We start from the raw sequence: 23,302 nt of genomic DNA, 5'->3' as shown, positions 1-23,302 counted from the left end.
CCCACCCCCTCAAATGGCCACAGCGCTATTTGGAACGTGACCAGACCGTGTGAGTGCCCTCACGGAAAGGCTGTGCCCAGCGGACGGCCCAATACCGCCCGCACACGGCCACCCCTGCCCCGCTACCGCCGGCACCCACCTCACCAGACCGGGCACGCAGGGCTCTCCCGTGCCACATCACGGGGGCGGACAGACAAACAGACTGAGGCAAACACACACTCCGCCACCACCCTCCAACACACACACACAGCACAACGCAACACCCACAGCCGTTACGGTGGGGCAGGGGGCACCCACCCGCCCGCCGCCTGCCCTACCACGACCCCCGCCCCACCTTCAGCGGCCCGCCGCTCCTCCTCGGCCCCCTCGGCGCTTCCCGCTCCTGCCTCGGCCATGGCGGGCGGGCCCGTGCCCCGCTCCACAGCGCCCCCGGCACCGGCGGCATGCAGGAGGTGAAGTGAGGTGAGGTGAGGAGAGGAGGAACAGCCCGTCCCACCGGCCCGGGGGAGGGCTCACAGCCGACCCAACAGCCGCCCCCCTTCCCTGGCGCCGTCCCAGCAGCGCCGCCATCCCACCGGCCGCTTCTCGCGAGAGTTCGGGCGGCCGGTGAGCGGGGAGAGGCTGAGTGTGCAAGGGCCGCGGGTGGGCGCGGAGCCGTCCCAGTCGAGCGCCCCTGGGGTTGGGGTCCTGCCCGCGTCCCCGGGCAGAGTAAAGGGAAAAGGGGGTGAAGGCTGGTGACGCCTGCACAGCCCCCATCTAGAGCTATGAGACTCGCCGGGGTGGTCGTGGCTATTGCGCAGGCCACACCGCGCCAGGACAGCCCTGTTGAGTGGTGGCCTCTCACAGCTCCCGTCTGGTGTACTGGGGAGCCAGGGGGGTGTGGCCCATGTCTGAGCTTTGCGGGATGGGGTAAAATCCCAAAGTCTTTTTCCCTTGGCATGTGGACTCGTTAGATTTTCAGGGTGCTGTACAGAGGACACCTTGTGTGAAGAAAAATCAGGATTTCAGGTTGGGAGATGCCTCTGGGTCATCTGGTCCAGTGTGTGGTCAAAGCAGGGCAGAGAATAGTTTAAACACACAAGTAAAATGTAGCCTGAAAATTTTTACTAGTATGTATGTATTTTTACTAGTCTATTAAATTGTTAATAAACCTGTATTAAACTAGATGTGGAGCTGTAGCTAAGTTTTTTACCAGGAGTGCACTTCTGAAGTGAATTTCCCATCATCATCATCATGCTGTGATTCACGTCTTGGGGTAGTGTGTGCAAAGTGTATTCCTTTTGTCATGAAGACCTCAAGATGCACTTGAGCAGGAAATAATTGTGCTGATAAAAGGCATTCAGTCCACAAGAGGGAGACTGAAACGAGAATGGTAAAACATACCCAGTGGACATCAGGAGCTCAGCAATGCTTGTTCCACTTGGCAGAACAGCTCTGACTGTCCTGCTGTGCTTGTAAATGTTGATGTAGCCTCTGCCTGCTCAGTTACAGATGTGGGTGTGGCAGAATAGGCTATTGCCTAAGGCTCACACATCTGTACCTGTGCCATCTTCATGGGCTGCACGTGTGCCTGTTTCTACCTGTTGAGTTCAGGTATGAGGGAACTTGTATGTACAGTGCAGCTGGTGTCACCTGCCAGTAAAGCTGGATCCACAGGACTGATGTGAAGGAAGCTATTCTGCAGGTGTACTGTACAATTGGCTTTCAGAGCCTCTGTTGTCAGTAGTAAGGGTTCCTTTGGAACTAACAGAAGAAGGTATAATACTTTGGAAAGGGTATTACATTCTTTCATCATCTACTGTAATTTGTTAAATTATATATCTTTGAGCTGCAGTCAAATGATTATATTTTTGCCAGTCTGGAGGCACAATAAAATTACTTGTAATATAAAAAGAAAAACTTCCTTTCCTAAAAGGAAAAAAAGAAGTGCAGCTAAAAAAACACACCAAGAAGCAAGAAAATTATTTAGGTAAGTACTTCCATCATTGACTACATTATTCTGACAGGGACTATATGTATACAAATGCCAGTTATCTGTCCAGGTCAAAGGAGGTTTCAAGCATGCAAAGGGTTAAGACAAACCAATGGGTTATAAAACTGCTCTTGCAGGCAGAAATTGCTTGAGAGATAGTTTTCTCAAAAGCTGTTTTCTTCAAAAGGATAGTCACATGCAACAGAACAATGATTCTGGACCTGTAGAAACAGTGAGGAGAGACTGTTGTAGGTGTTTATAAGCACGTCACTACTGGGGGTAAGACTACAGGACGTTATGGTTATTTATAAAATTACAAAATATTTTTTTGTTGTTGACTCTTTTAAGAAAATAAAGCTTCCCCCCCCCTTTAAAGTAAAGGAAATTTTGAAGTCCTGAAGATTCATGAAGCTCAAGGGCAGCCTTGGCTGCAGTGACCATGAAACTGGGAGTTCAAGATCCTTAGGATAGTGAGAAGGGCACACAGGAAGCTCCCTAGCCTGGACTTCAGGACTTCAGTAGAGCAGACTTTGGCTTCTTCAGGAACCTGCCAGGTAGATAAAGCCCTGGAGGGCAAAGGAGCCCATGAATTCTGGTCTGTATTGAAGCATCATCTCCTCCAAGCCCAGGAGCAATGCATCCCAACAAAGAGGAAGCTGGGCAAAACCACCAGGAAGCCTGCAGGGATGAACAAGGAGGTCCTGGATAAACTCAAAACACAAAAAAGAAGCCTTCAGAGGATGGGAGCAAGGACAGGTGGCCTGGGAGGAGTACAGAGAAATGGTGTGAGCATCCAGAGATCAGGTTACAAAACCTAAAGCCCAGATAGAACTAGAACCGTCCAGAAACATCACAGGCTGTGATGGGAGCTGGCAGTGTGTGCTTGCAGCCCAGAAAGCCAACCACAACCATCAAAAGAAGCACGATAGGATGAGGGGTAATGGTTTCAGACTGGAAGGTTAGACATTAGGAAGAAATTCTTTGCTATGAGAGTTGTGAGACACTGGAACAGGTTGTGAGGAATGCCCCCTCCCTGGAAGTGTTCAAGACCAGGAAGGATAGGGCTTTGAGCAACCTGATCTAGTGGGAGGTGTCCCTGCCCAGGAAGGGGGATTGGGACTAGATGAGCTTTAAGGTCCCTTCCAACCCAAACTGGTCTGTGATTCTATGAATCTTACTATAGCTTGATATACCTGGACAAAAACCTGGTATGTGTAGAAGAGCTGTTTCTGTGTGCTCTGTGTAGGAAAGTTAGCATTTTGTCTTGGAAAAGTTAATCCCTTGAAACAGAACTTTCACCAAATCTTTGCTTTCTACTTTCATCATCATGTCATCTAAGACAGCAGTTCCATATTGTCTTTATTTTAATTATGTATAAACATCTATGTCTGCCAAAACACTCTTTACAACTAGCTGAAAGGAAGTTGTAGCAAGTTGGGTGTGGGTCTCTTTGTGGATGTTGGTCTCTTTTCCAAGAGATGCAATAGTGTTACTACAACATTCTTGATGCATGCTTTTTTGTAAGCTAAATTTTCTCCTTTGCAAATCCAATTTTTAATCTCAGAATTTTATGTTACACGTAATCCCACAGTTACTATTATATAAATTCCACCATGCTGGGTTCAGTTGATCTTAAAGAATTTTTATTGGAGAAAATCAATTACAAATCTCTTCTGTCTTAAATGAAATAAAAAGCCATATGAAGAGCTAAAAACAGGAGTTAGGCAGTGTTGCCATCTTTGAAAAAATCACTGTCATTGATGCACATTTGTTTTATTCATGTAGTACAACTGAGATTGAAAAAAAATTTGAAGAATTTGATCATAGGAAGCTTAAATGTCATGTTTGGCCCTGGTGAAATGCTCTTTTGCCCTGGTTTTGAAGCTAGGAGGTCCCTCCTCCAAGTTTTCAGTATCAGTGGACTCCAAAATGTTAAGGAGATGTCAGACAACTGTGTCAACCAAATCACCTGGAGGTTCAAAATACATTTGTTTTGTTGTTGGTTTTTATTTTGTTTGCTTGCTGTTTTTTTTAAACTGACTACTAGACACCAAGCTTATGTACCTTATTCACATTTTATTTATTATTTTTAATGTAATAATAGAAATACTTGTAATTCAGTAAGTGCAGATTTTTTTGTCACTTTATATGTCTAAGTCAGAAAATTAGATCAATCCCTTAGAAATACTTCTGCCTCTCAGGTTTCCTTCTGTATAGTTCTCATCTATGGTCAATGTCACATTTCCTGGCGTTTAGGCAGTTCTTATAAAATTATTGCACAGGCAATTCATTAGCACAGATCCTAAACATAATTTATTATACTTGTTTCTTAATCAAAGGTGGTGATTTGATCATTTCGTATATGACAGTTAGCAGATGGTCAGCCTTGAGTCTTGGCAGATTAGGATCCCAGTTTATGTAAGGCATGGATTTTGACTGGGCCACACTTGATATTTTTGCCCCGTTTTTAGGTGAGCACTTTCTCCTGAGTAGCTTTTAGCTATAAAATAGAGAACAGAATGCTTTATGTAAGCAACAGATAGCCTCTTCTTTCCAAACAACTTATACAACAACTTGCTAAAAGGGTAAAAATAACAATCAAACCTCAGAGCAGTTAAATAATAGCCTGAGACTGAGCAGTTAAAGAAAGATGCCTGTGTTATTACTCCCTTTTCTGGGAATGATTAATTACATCAAGAACATAGCATGTCATAGCTATTACAGAGGACAAGAAGAGCATCCAGTCAGCATTTCTCCTAAAATACCATCCTCAAGTGGGTGTGAATTTGCTTGTGCATTTGCTGGGGGCAAGATAGCTTTTTTTAAAATTCTGGTTTAGTCTGTGCCTTGTCCTTGAAGGTCATGGGATTACCTTTAAGGCACCACAAGCAATTTCTTCATTCTTCTTCAAATTCTCTGTCTATGCCTTAGTAAATCTGCTATAATTTTAAAAGCAGTTCTTCCCAAATCAGAGAATCTTTTGCTTCAAAACTTACGTAAATACCGTAATAATACTGGAATCAGCCAATAACAAAAATAAACTCTTTCAAGTTATTTCCACTCAATAGATGGTGCAGAAGCCATTTGAAGATGCAAAAAACAGCACAAAAGAATCCAGGCTTTGCCAGCAACAGACTGAGCTATGCTGCCTCAACACATTGAGTGAAATTGTATGGGTTATGTGATGCAGGACATCAGATTGCATTGTGATGGCAATATAGTCTGGACTTAAAGATTGATGAATCAAGTTTAATTTGAGAACAAGTGTCCAAATCCTACTTGTTCTCCCTTTCTAGTCTCAGTATTGGAGCCAGTAGGATGATAAATTTACTTTGTGGTTTTCTAACAAAATCAAAACAAATACAAAAAAAGATTAGCATTTCTGAAGTGTCTGCATTATTTTGGGGTTCTGGCTGGTGAGGTTTGTGCCCAGAAACTAATTCACTTGCTTGCAAATGTCTTACCTAAGCATCTCTCAATTTGATGGTGTCACTTTTGGTTTAAAAACAAAATCAGCTTCAGTTTTTAAATAGCCTTTTATTTCCTGTCAGAATCTGGTAGTTTCTGAATGCCTACCAAGACTCTAATATGTGATGTTTATGAAAAACAGTACTGCTTTTGCAAACCTCTACACAGGGATAAATAAAGCTGCTGGGGGGGCCTGTTGAAATGAAAAGCAATTGAAGTGTGCTCATGGTGCACATGTGGTAGCTCCCAAGCTTAGCCCTACCTCTCCAGGATCAGTGAGATCCTCCCCAGAGCCTTTTCTGATGTGGCTAAATGAGAGCAAAACCAGCTGTGGGGGCAGCAGAGACAAAACACCTTTTCTTGGTGACACACAGCCAACCTGGGAACCTCCATCTTGTCTGCAAAGGTCCTGACAATGCATTACATCACTGTCTGAAAGTTTGCTCCTTGATTAAAGCAGACTTGTCACCCACAGTACAGATTCTTGATCTTTTCAAGTGTTAACAGCCTCATATGAAACAGCTGGTATAGGAACAATGCCAAAATACAGGCATATAAACCACCTTCAATCTGTGTCACTAAGCTGAGACAGAATTAATTGAAAAGAAACCAAACTACTATTGCACAGAGTGGGCCCATAAGTATGTCTAATGTTACTCAGCAGAACTGTGCCCACTGAATGCATCACATTCATTGTTCACTGCCTATGAGCTTCCCAGATCAAGAATTCATGCCCATCTGTCTGCTTCCTAGACAATGCAAAAATCCATACTGGGGACCAGTCTGGGTCAAATCCCACAGTGGTATACTATGCTATTTCAAAAAAATGCATTTAAATAAAATGTACCCTGCAAGTTTGTCACCTTTGTGCTTGAAGCCACAAGGCATCTTCTTACAGGCTGCTTTACAACCAATTGCAATCTGTATATAGTGAAATATTGTTGTCTCATTTGTAGCAAACATAAAGGCATGGCATCAGCAAACAGCTTGCTTCTGACACCATACTTTGATAGGGATCTCTTGCTGATGTCAGTGGGAGCTGGATGAAACCTCACAGGCAGCCTGCTGCACTGAAAATCTTGAGATGTGTCTAGTCAACCAGTGATTCACTCGGTGATCAAAAAGTCATTGAAGTTTTCATCTGATCATTCATTATTACTGAACAGATATATTGAAGTAAGAATTAGTCTTTGTAGGGAAACTGAGTATCCAAGACTAGCAGAGCTATTGCAGATTTTGAGTCCTAACACTAGAGAGATGTGTTCCACTCAGAGCTCCTGTTTTGAGGCTCAAAGCATTGCAGATGGCTGCATGTGGCCCAGAGAGCATCTTGGCACCTGCTTCCTATTGGAGCTGCCTTACCTTCATGTCCAGCCTGAACACCCACACCAAGGGGCAGATTCTGCCTATATCCCTTGAAGGAAACAAGGAATTACACAGAATTGATGTGTATGAGACACTTGCTAACTGTAGCTGCCATCTCTTTTTGAAAATGTGGAGCAGGGGCTGTGGCTGTTTTTACACAACAGCATCAAGGTCACAGCACTTTGCTGATGAGCTGCTCATTCAATGTCATTTAGCTTTGTGGGCAGGAAATGTAGAGGCCAGGGAAAAGGTTTTGTCTTTGGAGAGGTTAGGGTGGGCCAGCATACCTAAAAGGGAAGAACTTACCCATGGAAGGTGGGCTGCCTGGGGACAGCACATACAGAGAGAAACAGCAGCAGATGGTGGCTCACTAGAAACAGATTAAAGCAGCTGGTACAGAAAAAAAATGTGGCATCAAGGGTCGATTCAAATCAGAAACAAACTGTTCCTAGCAGAGCTCCGACTTGATTGGGAAATGAGAAACCTGGGTTTATTTCCCTCCTCAGCATGAGAAAGTTCAAGCCCAAATGCCCCATTTCCGCAGAGAACAGCGACCTCTGTGCTGTCAGATAACCTGGAGAGAGGTAGTGGAAGGAGTATAAGGCAGTGAAATGAACTCCCTCACCACATCCAAAGATCCATTTCCCCTTAAACTCACTGTACAAGCATTCCTGTGTAATGAGGTGGACAAATCCCAGTGCCATTACCACTGACACAGTGCATGCTCATTAACTTGTCCTTCTCCAGCATTGAACTGTTCCAACAAGTAATTTACTTGCTTTCTCTCCAAGGGTGACATCTTTTAGGCAGCACAGCACTCCACGCAGCAATGCTGAACCCAGGGTGGCTGACAGGATGCAGCCTGCTGCAATGCACATTTAAAACCCATTTTCACCTTTTGAAGTCCAGCAATGGGATAGGCATTTTAGAATGTCTCTGTTATTTCAAATTTATGTACATGACAAATAAAATTACCTTAAAGAAGTACATGAAGCACTTCCTGAACTACAAATTCATCCTTATCTAAGTCCAGAGCTGGGAACCTCTATTGTCATAAAATAGGGACTGTAAAGATCATTTAGTTCCAACCCTGCTGCTATGGGGCAGGGACACCTCCCACTAGAGCAGGTTGCTCAAAGCCCCATCCAGCCTGGCCTTGAACACTTTCAGTCATCACTCCCAACAGCAAGACAGACAGATGGTTTATAAATATTCCTCCCTTCTCCTTCCATAGGAAGACTGTCAGAAAAGACATTTTATTGTCCAAAGCATATTTGTTTTGCTTATGTACACAGCACATTTTGTACAAGAGTAAAGAAATGGAAAATGCACAACAGATATTTGCTGCATGTTTTATAAATACTAAACTGTATTTAAAAGTGATTGATTACAAAAAAAACAAACGCATTTCTGCACATGCTGAAGGCATAGCCTTTATATTTGCCAATAAAGTGCTGTGGTTTTGAGGAATATTGAATTTGGTAATGCAAGGAGATAGAGAAATAAGCCTCCCTTTCTTTATGATACCTAGCTTTGAGATACAGTATCTGGTTACCGAAAGAAAAATGTAATCCCATTAAATAGAATTTTTAAAATTATGTTAAAATTGTATCATTTACTGAGAGCAGCAATTCTCAAATAGAAGGCTGTTATTCATTGCAGGGCTTCAAAGAAAGCCAGTCACCAGCTGCTAGCTCTTCTTTGCTTTCAGCTGCTCAGTTCTAATTTTTTTTTTTTTTTTTTTTTTACATGACTATTTCACAACTGCATCTGCTGCCACTGTGCTAAACTCAGCAAGGAACAGGGAACAGTAGCACAAAATTGTTTCTTTAGTGAAGTGAAGGACAACTGCCTGTGTACTTACACTTTCTTGTATAAATTATGTTCTACAGGGAAGAAGAAAAGTCTCTTGCAAAGAGCAATAACCATTTTAGAAGCAGCTCCACATGACTGCAGTTGGTACAGGTTGAGCAGTTTTTCAGACCTCTACTTCAAATGAGAGGAGCAACACCAGGGTTTTCACAGTCCATGGAATTCAAGATAAGACACAAAATGGTGTCTCAGTTCCTCAGATGTCTCCCATTCCAGAGGAGAAACAAACCCAGAGCACTTGTATAAAAAAATAAACCCAGAAACTTTACAAAAAGAATGCTACTTTTATTTTCAAATGCTGTAAAAAGCCTCATATAAATTTTTATAATGCTTCTATGTAACTTTCCCAACCACAACTAATGAAACAGTCTAAGAAAAATATAGCAGTTGCCATTTCGACTCCAAGAACAAGCTGCTGTAATATATCAACAATAAAAGGACAAGGTACAGTATGTTACAATGCTTGTAATTGCTCATATTATTGAAAAAGTGAGAGCACTTCCTAAGCATTAGAGTATAACTGGGCTAAACTGCAGTATTCCCTACTTGCTGTTGCAGAGGAGGAAAGTCACCTCTTTAGAAGGAGCCGACACAACACCCTTTGTACTGCTTATGCCCATCTGTCTGAGTAGTGTGGAGAGCTTCCAGCAAGCCCCTTTGCACTGAGGTGAATCCACCCACGTCAGATGCTCCATACTGTATCCAATGGCTCAGGTTTTTAACAATTGACCTATAAAAATAACACTTATATAACTCTCCAGCAAGGCAAATTTAACAGTGCAAATGCAGGATAACAATGCTTGATTTCTGAATGCTGGCAATTTTTTTTTTTTTTTTTTTTTTTTTAAAAATCCTTTTGCACATGAAACAACCTCTGCTGATGTTCTGTACCCTAAGGCCACTCACTCGCACTGGCTGGAGATGAACAAAGTGCAAAAGCTCAGCTGCGTTTCCCAATCCAAGCTTCCCCCCCAGTGCCAGGGCATTCAGATCCAGAAACAGAATTCAGGCTCACCACTTCTTGATACACTCAGGCTTTTCCTGCTGGAATAGGTTAATATCGCAGCAAGCCTCTGATAACAATTTGCATACACAATTCCACATTTTAACAAAGGTTAACAAAACAGACTTTCAGAAAATAAATTTTCACATGGTTGCAATCATCAAGCCATTTCAGGATCTTTGGTACTCCAAGAATAAGAAAAATAAATGGCACAGTGACAAACGTTGCCAAAGGAAAAAACACAACCATCCAAAGGAATAAGACAAAAATAACAAAAGATATGTTGCACTTCCATTTTTTGAAAGCCAGTGTAGATTAACGTTCTGTTCTCTTTAATCCATTACACTGTCACAGTTTCACCTTTAAAAAAATTCCTATTATCCTAAAAGCAGTAGTTAATATTTTGTTTAACTTGACTTACTGATGAAAATAATGCTATGTTAAAAAAAATAATCAACTACCACAATACAGAAGTTAATGCTAAACAGGCTGCAGGCCACTTCCCTGTGGACAGAACTCCTAATGTGAGCACTGATATGATTAATCATCCGCAGTTTTAAATGCCTGTTATCTTTAGTGTTACAAATATAAGGGTTGAGCTTTTTCCCAAGTTTGTAAACCAGTGAGTATGCACGTAGTTGTTTAATAGACAGCTTGAAATTAAGCATGTATTTCTCTCTTCCTCCAAACCCCACAGAAAATAAAAGAATCACCAGTATTACTGAGCATTTGCAGTTTCCATGAAACGTATCTTGTCTTAGCAAGTTCAAGCAAAGGCTTCTTTTTATATTACACTAAGTAATTGTGGTCTTTTGAAATGCATTGTTTGCCAGAATTCCATTTCTGGTGTGCACAGTGCCCCATGAATGAGACTGGAAATTAAACTAATAAAAATTCTCTGTTGAACAACACTGTCCTTTGAGGCCAAGTTTGCATCTTGGACTGTTCTGCCCAAGTCTTAGAATGGATTGAGTACCTTAGAGAAAAGAAATTTCCTGAGAAACCTCAAAAAATGCTAGGGCACTGGTAGATTGAAGTCTGAAAATGTAAAGGTGGGTTTAAGTGATTTCTTGTTTTTGGACAGCCTTGAATAAATACAGGTTGAGCTTCACTACATTGCCAAGGCTAAGAACAACACTGGAGAATTTCTGAGGGATCTTGCCTCAATGGCAGTAAAGCAGTGTTAATTACTGTGAGATCTGGGAAGAAAAACTGGGGGATCAATGTTCACACAAGTTCAGCATTTAGGCAAAAGCTGAGCTTAGCCCTGTTCTGATATAACACTGTATACATTGAACAGGCCCTGGGGCCATGGCTCCTCCTCTGTGATGTGCTGAAGACTAAAATTGTTTTTAGAAATGTTGTATAAATAATAGATATTAGATGCCTGAAGGGAAAACAAAATATTGAAGGAAAGACATCACTGAAACCCTTGAGGAACCTCGTAGCTGTTGGACTGGGGAAGGCTACATGCACATCAGCAAGACACTGATGGGCAGAAATCTTGCAAGTAACTAGTCTGTAACAAAACAGATTACCCTACTGTTGCAAAATATTGCAAATAATTTAGAACAGCCAATACCATGGTGCCTAACAGCAATAAATATTTCTGTAATGGCTTTATAAATAGTCACTTCCATTTTGCTTCAAAAGTCTGCCTAATGAAGTCCTTCCTACTGCATGCCAAAACATCCCATGCTTCACTCCTATGGGCACTGTAGAGGCCTTAAAGTGCCTTTCACTTGTGTTCAGAGGATGACAGCAACAGTGACTATTCTTGTTCATTTACTGGAGAATTTTTCACTTCTGTAAATCCCTCTTGTAACCAGAAAAGGCAGACATCTGTACTGTGATAGATTCAAAGTACTGCAGATAATACGCTAGTACAGGCAGAGATCTAGAAAAAAGCTGCCAACAACCAGATAATAGCAAACTGTTCTAGGAGTGCTGCTGGGATGAGAAGCAAAACCATACCCTGCATACAAAAGGATTTATGCTTCAGTTTCCTCAAACTAGGAGGAGACCCATCTCTGCTGTCAGTTCATCATCCTGCAGACTAACAAGAACAGCACTTAGAAATTGTGCTCAATCTAATCATGGTTGTTTGGAGTTTCTGGAAACTGGACTGCAAGCTCAGCTGAACTGTTTTAATTCCATGGTCCACATTAGATGGAGATACCAGAAGGAGAGGGAGCCCACAGGAAAGTCAGTCTAGTGGGGCACTCAGGCTTGGCAGAGGTTGCTCTAGGGTGTTCTGGAAAGAAAAGGCTAGAGCAGGATCCCTTCTGCCTGGAACTTTCATAGAGACAAAAAAAGAAAAAGCAATTTGGTCACTTTTCTAGAATAGGTTTTGTACAGAGAGAAAAGGCTATTTGACTGTGTAACAAAATTATGATCTTCCTTACAGAAGAAGGAGGAATGCAGTCCTGGAATGTCTGCCATACCTTCAGAACCTGGTATCGGAAAGTTTCCCTTCTGTTAAAACTACTTAATTTTTATTCAGATTTTTTAAATTCTGAAGCTGCCAACAGGCACCATCGTCTTAAACAGTCATACCCATCAACTATAATTTAAAGCAGAAATACCACTAAACAGATCACAGGGACTACTGTTTCACTGCTACACAGTGGAAAAAGGAGGAAAGAGAAGCAGCAATGACTGGCTGATGAAGCCCTCTGATGGGGAGGAGTTTGGGAAGGCAGGGCACAAGGACACTGCTATTTAAAATAATTCAGTGTTGCCACATTCACGGGGTACCTGCAGACCACAACTGGAACACCCTAGAGCAACTGCTCAAAAAGTTTTGCAAATGTGGGCAATTTCTTTTTTGTTTTTTTTATACTGCATATCTAAAACCCACCAGGTAAGCAGCATAATAACAATACTCTGTAAAATGATATGCTTTACTCCTGGGTGGATTAGATGGTTTACAGTACAAACACAGCCACAGTACAGAGAGGCATAATTAACCATTATACACATGTAGGCAGTGCAGTTACAAAGGGATGAACGTTCCTTTTATTCCAGTACCTTCGTATAATAAAGTTAACAAAAATATTCAAATATTAAAAAAAAAAAAAAAAAAGCCAGCTGGCACTGCCAACTAATTCCTGTAGTAGTCTCAGAAATCCTAATCCTGTAGAATTTCCTTGTGAAACTGATGCGCACCAGAGTCAATGTATTGATAACTAATGCCAAGCGGGTCTGGTGATGCAGCTACCTGAGGTTTGTATTTTAATTTTGTTTGTGGGTCTGTGTGTTGTTTCACAACTTCCCAGCTTTCATGTAGGAAGGGATCGAGCCACGCTGCGTGAGCCCTTCAAACCTCTTGTAGGTATAATTGAGAAAAACCCAGTCTTTGGATTTGTAGTCAGGTTCCGTTGTGTTTGGCACTAGAATTCAGAAACAAAAGGAAGAACAAAACAATTAAAACCAGCATTCCCTCCAAGGGGATTCTTCACAGAGCACTGGCATAAGCAGACCTGAATTGTTATTTCCTTAATAACAAATAAATCCTTGAATAAATCCTGTTTCTAACCAGGTCAGTTGCTTTTTGTCAATGGTCTGAGAAGAAATATAATTTCAGCATATGTCTCTGCAGTGGAAAAAATTTTTTTTCGCTTTGTTTGGGGCTAGGGTTGTTTTTTTCAGTATGTCTACACACCACTAGCATGCACAGGATATACAGTTACAGAAACCCCAACATTTGAATGCTCCATGCACAACTAACACATATACATATCATGTTATCCTCACCCCAAGCAGAAGAAAAAGATATATCTGAGTTGTCCCAAAAAAACTACACATAACACTCTCCTCCTAGGGCTTCTTTCTTGCTTACTGCATCCGTGGGGCTTGTACAGCCTCCTTTTATTTTACAAACAGCCCACATGGCTGGCATGCTGCACAGGGACTTTCACTACAGTGAGTCTCTATATTTAGCTCTCTGGTTGCTGCTTTTAGAGTTCTCTAACAATCTTTTCATCTCAAGATGCCAACACACCCATATCAAAAGTTGTATCCAGGTATCTAGATGTATAGAAACATCTTCAGTGGGTCTAAAATGCCAAAACCAGTACAAAAGTATTTGGCATTAGCCAAATATGGACTTAAACATCTTAACTTAGGCACTGGAGATAGACTGGTTTCGCATTAAAGGGACAAACTTTCTTGCCATTAAATAAAAGTCATTTAAGAAAAAAACCCAAAAACAGCTTTTTGATAATTGATTGTTGTTAGCACATCCACAATTATCTGCCATCAATCATTATTATATATTCACCTACTCTAAGACATCGATAATTTATTGTAAACAGTGCGAGCTGGGAGAATGTGGCATGTCAGAGAATCAAATTTTATGTATAAAAATATCCTACTATTTGCAAATTAAAAAAGCTTAAATTATTTGCATAGCCACACAGGGCTCAAATTCTTATGTTAAATAATAAACTGTCTGAAAATTTTTGACTACAAATGTATGAGCATTTACGTTTGGCATGAAACTCAGAAGTCATTAAGTATCACAAGCAAATCAGGGCATAATGTTTTACCAAAAATTCATTAGACAATGTATGGTAGAAAACTGTACTGTTTTCTGTGCTCACTGTATATGGGATAGTATATTTAACTGTTAAAATCTGTGGTTTCCCCCCCTCTCCCAAAGTTCTAAGGAAGTAGAAGCAATGAGAGACAGGTTTACATTCATATTTTGAAAGAAAGTCTTAGATCAAGTCTGTATATTACATTTCATTAGGGTATCAGAAAAATTAATCATAGAAAGAACAACAAAAGCATCTGTGGAGTATTCTGGCATATCATAGATAGAAATTTGTAATTTACAATGGCAGTCTCACCTGGCTGTAAAATATCTGATTCGGGGAATTCATCAAAGTTAGAAGTATCATCAATACTTTTGATTTCTATAGGGATTGCAGCTGGTCTTTCCCTGCAAAGAGAAATAAATGTCAGAATACTGAATACTAGGAAAAGATATATTCAGTTCAGTTTCGTTTAACTTAGGTTTTTTACAGCTACAACATCCCTTTAATTAACAAACATAATTTTCCCATTAACTGAAACAGCATTCCACACTTATGCCAAATAGCTATCACTACCATCTTTGTTGTCACCAAGAACCACTGTGGTTACCCTCATTTCATAAACCCAGCCTACCCAGCTGAGCAGGATTTTACTTGCATTTGGAGCTATCAGATGTGTTGCTTTACAATTTCAATGATCATTTGGACCTCATCCAAATACCTTTCAACTGTAGCTCTGATTTCTGAGACTCAGTCACCAGTGTCTCTCACCCAAAATGAGTTGGTTCTGACACATTACTGCCTTGCTAGCTCAACAGTTGAGCAGCTCTTAGAAATTTTAAGGTGGCTTTTGAAGTTGCTTAAGTGATCTGTCCCACGAAAGCATTCAAACTGGAACACAGCACTGTGGGAAAGTCCTTAGTTCACACCTGTAAGCTTATTACAGGTTGTAATTATTACAATTAAATCCACTCCTGGGTGGATCAGGGAAACCATTTTGCCAGGTTGCCAATTGTGGTGTGAACACATATGTCACTGCTCTTGTGGCTTATTACTGTCTCCACACACACAAAAGCAGCCCATTGCTCTTGGAGGGAAGGGAAATAGTAGAAGCAGAATATTGTTAGTCCCAAAACAAACTGAAAAGGTAAGTTAAGTGAGGTTTACTGCACCAGAGGAAATGAGATAAAAGAGGCTGGAAAGTCACACATCTATACTATAGATTTTCATGTAGAAAACTGCAGTATTACCAAAAGAGCAGGTGACCTTGGAGAGCTGAACAGTAACCATCATTTGAACTGAAAATACCTGCATTCCCACCAAAGTCTGCTGTAAAGCTGTTAACACTGTGGGTACATGCAGAAGTAGCTCAGCATCTGCAGGCACAGACTCAGGCTGGAACTGGTACAGCTGCCTCAGCCAGGGCCTCTGCCCAGGGCTGGCCCAGCAGAATTTGGCCACAGAGGCTGTGAGACTGAGGTGAGTCAGTGGCTCTGCCCAGCACTATGCAGACACACCAGTTCACTCAGGTGTAGCATCTGCAATGTGCAGTAAGGACATGCCCTGTGTTTTCTTCCTATTTGCTGTCTCTCCTCTTCATCTATTTCCCCTTCATTTTTAGACTTGAGTTTGCTTTTCTGGTGCTCCTATTCCAAAAATAAGTCAATTCTAGCAATAGCTGCAGAGCACATTACTACTGGAAGAGGAGCTCTCTGCTGGTATCAGAGCATACATCACAAATAACAGCCACCCTAACAATTTTTTTTCCATCCCGGGCACTCTGAGTCAATCTAAGGCACCTCAAGGCAGTTAAACTGATCAGATTTATGCAAATCAGCAAGGTCTAAAAACCTTCCCTGTCACAACCTACAACTGCCAGTAGCTGCCATTTGAAAATGATAAATAATTGTCTTTGATATCACAGTCCATTAAATTCTTGTTTATATGGGATTTATTCTTTCTTTAAAATGTGTGTGCCTATACATATACATACCTGATATGTCCCCAGTCCACTCCTTCAAAAAATGGATGATCTTTTATCTCCTCTACTCCGTTACTACCAATTCTATTTTCCGAGTCAGTACAAAACCTGAAAGTGTAAAAAATAGAAGGAATGTTATAATAAATGCAGACAGAGGAATAAAACAGGCCTACTGTTCTCTTATCAGGAATTTGATGAAGTTCTTTCAAACTTTTCCATCCCTTGACATAACACAAAAGCAGCCCATTGCTCTTGGAGGGAAGGGAAATAGTAGAAGCAGAATATTGTTAGTCCCAAAACAAAAAGCCATGATAACAATAAATGACACCTTTTCTAAATTGATGCATCTCCATCTTCAAGGTCTGTGACAAGTTGCCGCAAGTTCTAGCTCTGTAAGATTAGCTTGGAGTGAAGGCTTAAGTCCCTACCACTGAAAAATTCTCCAGATGTTCTCAACTGTTTAAAACCCCATGTTTCAAAGTAAAAATAACTTAGTGAAAAAGGACTACTCTCTGACATCACATTTTGGAACCACAGTGAGCCAACAGACATTCAAAACATGCCACATCCCTATTTCCCCTATTATTTCTTCTTCCCTCTCCTTAAGAGGTTCAGGTGCTGGGGGTACAAAGACCCAAGGCCTATTTCTGTTATGCATAACCTCAGACTCCAGGAGAAAAAGTCAGCTTATGAGAAACAGCTATGAAAAGAAAGTCCTCAGAGTTAAGTAAGAAAAAAAGTGAAACTGGAGGCATAAAGAACTGTTGAAATGTGAACAGTTGCCTGCTCAAGTAAGCAGGCACAAAAGCACCAACAAGGAGAAGTATGAAAACCTAAAAAGAAAAAGAAAAAACACAGGGAAATGGAAGCTTTCTAACAGCAACTCAGTGCCATCAGGCATTTGTTCCAGGGAACATAAAAATCTGACCCTTCTGGACTGACACCTCACTGGCTGGAAAAGACTCTGAAATATCTCATCAAGGAGATGGTGAGCATACCAATGCTTGGTCTGGGAATTAAATCAAACCCAGGATATCTTTTGTATGTGTCAGCAGAGGTTTAACTGCTTTATATTTCTACACTGTCCTTGCAGTCTCCAAGCATGGCAAGAGGTGTCAGGGATACAGAGGGAGATTTACAATAATGGGAAAAATGTCCATGACAAATTAAAAGCTTGGTCCTGCCAAATGTGGTGTCACCTGATAACCTCCTGGACATGGGGAAGCAGTTGGTAGCACAGGGACATGGGCATCCTGTTGCTCTAAGAGTCAGCTGGCCTTTGTTAACAGAAATCCTGTTTGCATAGATGAGCAGAGCCTCAAGTTGATTATTTGAGTTACCCTGAACTCCATCTCTCCACATGATCTCATCATCCAGATTTAAAGGCACTTTTCACATCAAGACATTGCAATACAAAAAAAAAGGTCACCTTCACTCTGGTTAGTGAAATTTTCAGCAGGTAATTTAATAATGTAGCAAGGTAGGCTATAAACTGTCTCCAATTATAGAGTGTAATGTTCTTTTACTTGCAGTAGAGTGTCACTTGGGAAAAAAAACTGCTTATATTTCTACTGCAGCCCAGCAATTGGTTGATGCCAAGAACTAACAATAAACCTCAAGCCTTGTAAGAACAGTTAACCAGACCAGGTCTTGGGATTGGTCAGACTTTGAACTTGAGGATATTTTAGCTTGGTTTTTACCTGTATTCATAAAAATAAAAAAACTTCAGTCTGAAACTTCCTTTAGACTGAAGTAACTGTTGTCTAACTTGTCCAAGCCATAATGTGCTAACTACTCAATAGTCAGGTGTTTGTTACCTAACCTGCTGTTTTGACCTTATTTCAGTAAATTGTCTGTATCTAAACATGTTTTACCCTAATTTAAATCCTTTCATATATGGGAAAAACTAATAAATTCAAGTAGTCTTTGGCTCAGGAATTTGGTTATATAATCAGCAAGACATGTTAATAAATGAGCTGCTCAAATACCTGAAAATGCCTTGAACAGCCCTGACTGAGGAGGAAAAAATGCTTAGCAGCAAAACCACATGCTTTCCAGTAAAGAACTCAAGATGCTGACAACACACTGTAGAGGTTAAGCAAAGCACTAGAGAGACAGATACTGAAAATGTAATAAAACTGTTAAACTTCTAAATGAATATTAGCATTCATTGAATAATTCTGTGTTAGTATGACTGTAACTGGATTAAGAATAAATGCTTGCTATTTGCTGTACTGATGAATCCTGAAACATCCCAAGACTAGAAATTGTTTCTGCCTGACCTTGACAACAAGCCCCCGCAAAAACTTCAGTGCAATCTGAATGTATCAAAACCTGGTGTTTTGGAAAAAGTGTGAAAATCCAAAACATATAAAGATTTCTGTTTAGTGCATTAAATGATGGTGAGCTGTTATTTTCTAGTTCCCTCTGAGAAGAGAAAAAAATTGTGTGTTAATTGCATTCTTTTTTTCAGTCTGCTCTGCTTCCCTCCAATTTAAAGCTTCCAATATGTAGAGCACAAAGTTAACCTCATGGAAGGAGGCCTGGCTGAGTGGCCAGAAGTGAGCTTTTGTTACTGACCTTAGAATTAAGTCCTTTGCTTTCTCTGAAATGGGCACCTCTGGAGGAAATATCAACGTTTCTTTCCAGTTCATAACTTTCCTGTAAGTTTCTTGTGGCGTTTCTGAGCAGAAGGGTGGATACCCTGCACAAGTAATAGAAAAATTAGAAAGCTTTTCCCAGAAGAGGAAAGTGACCTGGGCCTCTGCTTTTGCCACCACAGCTCCCAAATCTGACAGCTAGTACTGACCAAAAGTTCTCTGTTTGATAATGCAACATAAAACAATTTTGTCACATCCAGGTAATGAGACTGACCCTCAAAAACACTTAATAGTGAACAGTTATTCACTGAAACAACTGAGGCATCTCTTGCTGTCTTCTTGAAAAGGTGGGAGAACTTCAAAGTTCTCTGGAAGCTTAATTTGGAGCTTATTTCAGAAAGAAACTTGTATGTATGAAATTCAAGTACCTCCACTGTGTGATCAGACTTAGTCAGCTAATGGACCCTGTTACCTTTGAACCCCATGAATGATTCTTAGGTTGGATCCTTGACATACCTATTAGCATTTCATACATAATCACTCCCAAGGACCACCAGTCACACAGCTTGTTGTACCCAGTCTGCATAAATACTTCTGGTGCAATATAATCTGGGGTTCCTACAGTAGAATATGCCTAGAAAAAAGAAGAAAAAAAAATCTTTGAAAGATAAATAGTACATTTCTATGCTTTGCAAAACCTTTTCCTGGGCATTCATATATAGGATCTTGTTATTTGGATAAACAAGAATGCTTTCTTTGAGAATTCACAATATCTAAAATCCAAACATTATTCTTTGGCAAATGGAAACAAAGGGCACTTTAAAAGTAAATGGAAATCATCCTCCAAACCATGACAAAAATCATAAAATAATTCCACTGCAATATCAGAGGATCATCTAGCTAAAGTTTCAGGCAGCTGCCTTACAAAGTTCTGTTGTTGTAGCTTTTTTTCTGTGGCACTTTTTTTTTTTTTTTTAAGGGATAACCAGTGGTATATTATCATGTGTGACAATCATTATACAGTAACTGTTCCATGTATTACTTTGTCATTGTTGCAAAATTAATTTGAGCACTTACTGGACCTAGCCTCCATCCTTTTAACCATGCAGGCTAGAGATCTTGAGCTATTTGGTAATTTCTTTTACTGCTGGAAAGTTTCTTATGAGAGTGGGGGGAAGGAGTAGACAAAAAACTAAAACAAACTAAAACAGCAGAAACTTCACCAAAACAAATTTTGCCAGAAAAAAGCCCTTTCACTATGTCTTGCCTTAAACAAAATTAATTTTCTTGAACAGAGCCAAGTCATTTAGCTTTGAATCAATTGAAAACCAGTAATATGGCTCCTTTTTAAATAGTCTTGATACAAGTTGTCATTTTTGCCTTTTATTTTGTCTGTTGGGCTGTCTCATTATTCACCTTAGCTTCATTACACCATTCAGCCACCTAAATCTTTTACTGGGAGATGCATTTTATTTAAGGGTTCTAACCCAGGAGGGAATAAGGGTGTGAAATACAGCCCTATGAAGCAGCACAATTGCAATTCAATTTCATTGTCTCATCCAGAAACAAAAACCAGCCCCAATGTCTTTTTTTATTATTACTGCAGCATATAACTTTAAACAGAGAGTGCAAAATAAAAAGTTCAAAAGTTTTTAAACTGAAGTTTTTTGCAACTGTTTTTGGTGAAAATCCAAAGCAGGGCTGAGCTATTCCACAACTGGAACCATTCTATCAGCTTCTTTGGAGCTAATTAGAATTGAAGGATCCTGGAGAGAGCAACATCTGTAAGGCACGAGGGTCTTACAGTTGTTAAAACTCATCAGCATTACAGCCCAGCTTTTATTTAACACAATCTGTAAATGGTTTAAAAGACAAAAAAATCCACATAATTTTATTAACTCACCAACTGTCGCCTGTTCTTCTTCCATGTTTCTGCTTTTCTCTTTGAGTTCATATTCTGAAATGCTAATTTACAAAACAGTTATTAGATAATTAGATAATAAATGCATTTGTGAGAATTAAGACTGGTAACACTTTGTTTTCAAAGAATAACTTATGTCTTTAGTCAAGAAACAAAAACCTGATTTTAACTTGAGATGGGACAAAGCTAATGAATAACTTGCTATCCAGTTTGCAGCTGAAACTCTTGTAAGTAGGACACACAATCAGCAATTCTAAATTATTGCTTGCTAAAAGTTTTACAGATTAATCTGAGAACAGCAGCACTTACTGTTGCAGCTGGCAATACATATTCAGATACAAGTGATTTTTTTTTAAGCAACAACTGAACAATCCAAGAACACAGAGGAATTTTATATTTGTAGAATAAAACAAATTGTGGGTGTGATACCAAGGCCTGCTGACAACAACTAGGAAAACCTTCATGAGACTGTCATCGATTTGAGTAAGTCAGCACATGAAACCCACTTCATTCATGAAACAGTGTTTCTCTAACTTCACTAACATTGTTATGAAAAATCCATTTAAATATAGATACAGCACATTATGTGTAGTTGTATCGGTGTATAAATGTGCAAAAATGCATTAACACTGCAAAATCATAATTCCTTTCTTGTCAAAATGCTTCCATGTCCCAGGGAATACACATTTCTAGTTTTTCATCTAAATGCAATCAGCCTGACCAATCTTATTTAAGCCATCAGAATTAAATTATGATGTGGCAGGAATGCAGTTCAAAAGTATGTAAATGTTTATCTAGGACACCTTATACTTACAGAAGTCACTTGGTGGGTTGTGTGTTAGGTTCCTGTAGAACTCTGTTCTATGAGCTTTCTTCAAACCTGTGCATAGGCCAAAATCAGATAGTTTTACATGACCCTAAAGAGAGAGATAGAAAAAAAAGTTTAGAAAGATAATGCTCAAAAAGAAAGTGTTAATAACTGCAGTTGCCTTCTGAGATTTGCACAGGACTACCTAGTCCAGCACAAGTAAGCAAATAATGACTGAATCCTGATGTACTGCGAGAGTGTTTTCTCTCAAAAAGAGTTATTGCCTCCTGGGAATGCTTACATCTACATTTCTGCAACAGCTGAGAGAAGACTATTTTGTTTGTTTGTTTTGAACTGGATACCACTGAGACTGAGAAAGCCTTTGGGGGAAAAGTTCCTTTGTTTTGTTTTGATGGTAACCTGTTTGTTTTTAAACTAGGCTTCCAGATACCAGTGCTAGATGGTCCACACATTTGTGTGTGATGCTTACGGGGTCTATTTCATGGTTCACCAAAGTCAGTCCAACAGACTGAGTGTTTCCACTGGTGAGCAGTTAATAAAACAAAGGAGATAACTGCAGGAGTTGACCTGATTATTAAGCAGTCTGAATGTTTCGTGCTTTCATTCATCTTGAAGTAACTAAACCTGTCAGTTTTTTGTGTCTATTAATACAAGCATCTGGACACTCTGAGCCTCACTTAAAAAGGCTTTCCAATACACACACACACACAAGAAAAAAAATTTTTGCTTTGTTGAAGTGCACTGGTGTTCTACAAGGAAAATACAATGACTACTTTTTGTCTCAGCTCCAGACAGTTTAATCACTGGTGTGGCATCACTGGTTCCCAACGATTAGTACCACTATGAATGGCATTATCTGCACATTGAAAGCATCTGTTTAAAGCATAGACAGTTTACATGCACATTAGCACATTACATGCCTTTGCATCCAACAGAAGGTTATCTGGTTTAATATCTCTGTGGATGAATCCCAGCTGGTGAATAGCATCTATAGCCAGCACAGTTTCAGAAATGTAAAACTGTGTCTCCTCTTCTGATAAGGTGTCTTTCTTCATTAGTAAGGTCATCATGTCACCTAATCAAAAAGCAGAAAATACAGCTCAGAAATCAGAACATTTTAATCATAAGATGAATTCTACATCAAATGCCAGGAGAATCCAAATTTAACCTTGTAACCAGCCTTATAACTACTAATTATAAAACTATTACTGCAAGGACCTACAAACCCAACATACTTTCTTAGTCAACTCAATGTAAAACTGTTGAAAATCCTAAATAGGAATTTTAATTGAATACCCCAGAATGATACAGCAAATTTTAATGCATGATGCATGTATTACAGGTACTCACTAGCTTTTTACTTTCTAGGTTCAGCTGTAAAAACCAGAACACCAGATTGGTGTAATAATTTAATCCAAGTTTATTTTAACACCTCTCCATAACCTGTCCCCTTCCCCTAAAATCAAGAGTTTTTACATCACTGGGACTTTATTTAGAATAGCATTAAATTTTTTAGTTATAACTAGTTATGCAACATGTTTGTTTCTAACATTTTATGATGATGACAACAAAAGCTACAAAAGAAGTACTTCAATCACCTAACACCACAACATACAGCTTACCCCCAGGTAAGAACTCCATGATCAGGTAAAGATTTCTTTTATCCTGAAAGCTGTAAAACATTTTCACTACCCAGGCTCCATCTGCTTCAACCAAAATATCTCTTTCTGCTCGGATATGGGCCACCTATATT

General features: G+C 40.0%; 2 protein-coding genes across 15 annotated transcripts in view; both read right to left on the bottom strand.

The window, feature by feature from the left end:
• Window positions 1-459, bottom strand: part of BMAL2 (basic helix-loop-helix ARNT like 2) — a 41,095-nt gene extending 40,636 nt beyond the window's left edge. For 8 of the 12 annotated variants that reach the window (XM_071733200.1, XM_071733205.1, XM_071733204.1 and 5 more), the window contains exon 1: window positions 335-446. In XM_071733200.1, coding sequence (XP_071589301.1) covers window positions 335-395 — 61 coding nt within the window. In that variant the 5' untranslated portion in view covers window positions 396-446. Of the gene's footprint in view, window positions 1-334 lie in introns of all 12 variants that reach the window. The other 4 variants (XM_071733203.1, XM_071733208.1, XM_071733207.1 and 1 more) reach the window with 2 other exon arrangements.
• An 8,482-nt stretch (window positions 460-8,941) lies between these two features.
• Window positions 8,942-23,302, bottom strand: part of STK38L (serine/threonine kinase 38 like) — a 50,318-nt gene continuing 35,957 nt past the window's right edge. For all 3 annotated transcript variants that reach the window (XM_071733215.1, XM_071733216.1, XM_071733218.1), the window contains exons 6-14: window positions 23,172-23,295; window positions 22,470-22,624; window positions 21,535-21,637; window positions 20,703-20,764; window positions 19,316-19,433; window positions 18,780-18,903; window positions 16,212-16,307; window positions 14,534-14,625; window positions 8,942-13,072 (exon numbers count right to left, since the gene is read on the bottom strand). In XM_071733215.1, the coding sequence (XP_071589316.1) occupies window positions 12,945-13,072; window positions 14,534-14,625; window positions 16,212-16,307; window positions 18,780-18,903; window positions 19,316-19,433; window positions 20,703-20,764; window positions 21,535-21,637; window positions 22,470-22,624; window positions 23,172-23,295 (1,002 nt within the window). In that variant the 3' untranslated portion in view covers window positions 8,942-12,944. The remainder of the gene's footprint in view (window positions 13,073-14,533; window positions 14,626-16,211; window positions 16,308-18,779; window positions 18,904-19,315; window positions 19,434-20,702; window positions 20,765-21,534; window positions 21,638-22,469; window positions 22,625-23,171; window positions 23,296-23,302) is intronic.

This window comes from Heliangelus exortis, chromosome 1 (assembly GCF_036169615.1).
Source record: "Heliangelus exortis chromosome 1, bHelExo1.hap1, whole genome shotgun sequence".
Lineage (NCBI taxonomy): Eukaryota > Metazoa > Chordata > Aves > Apodiformes > Trochilidae > Heliangelus > Heliangelus exortis.
This window is presented reverse-complemented; position numbering and strand designations above follow the sequence as displayed.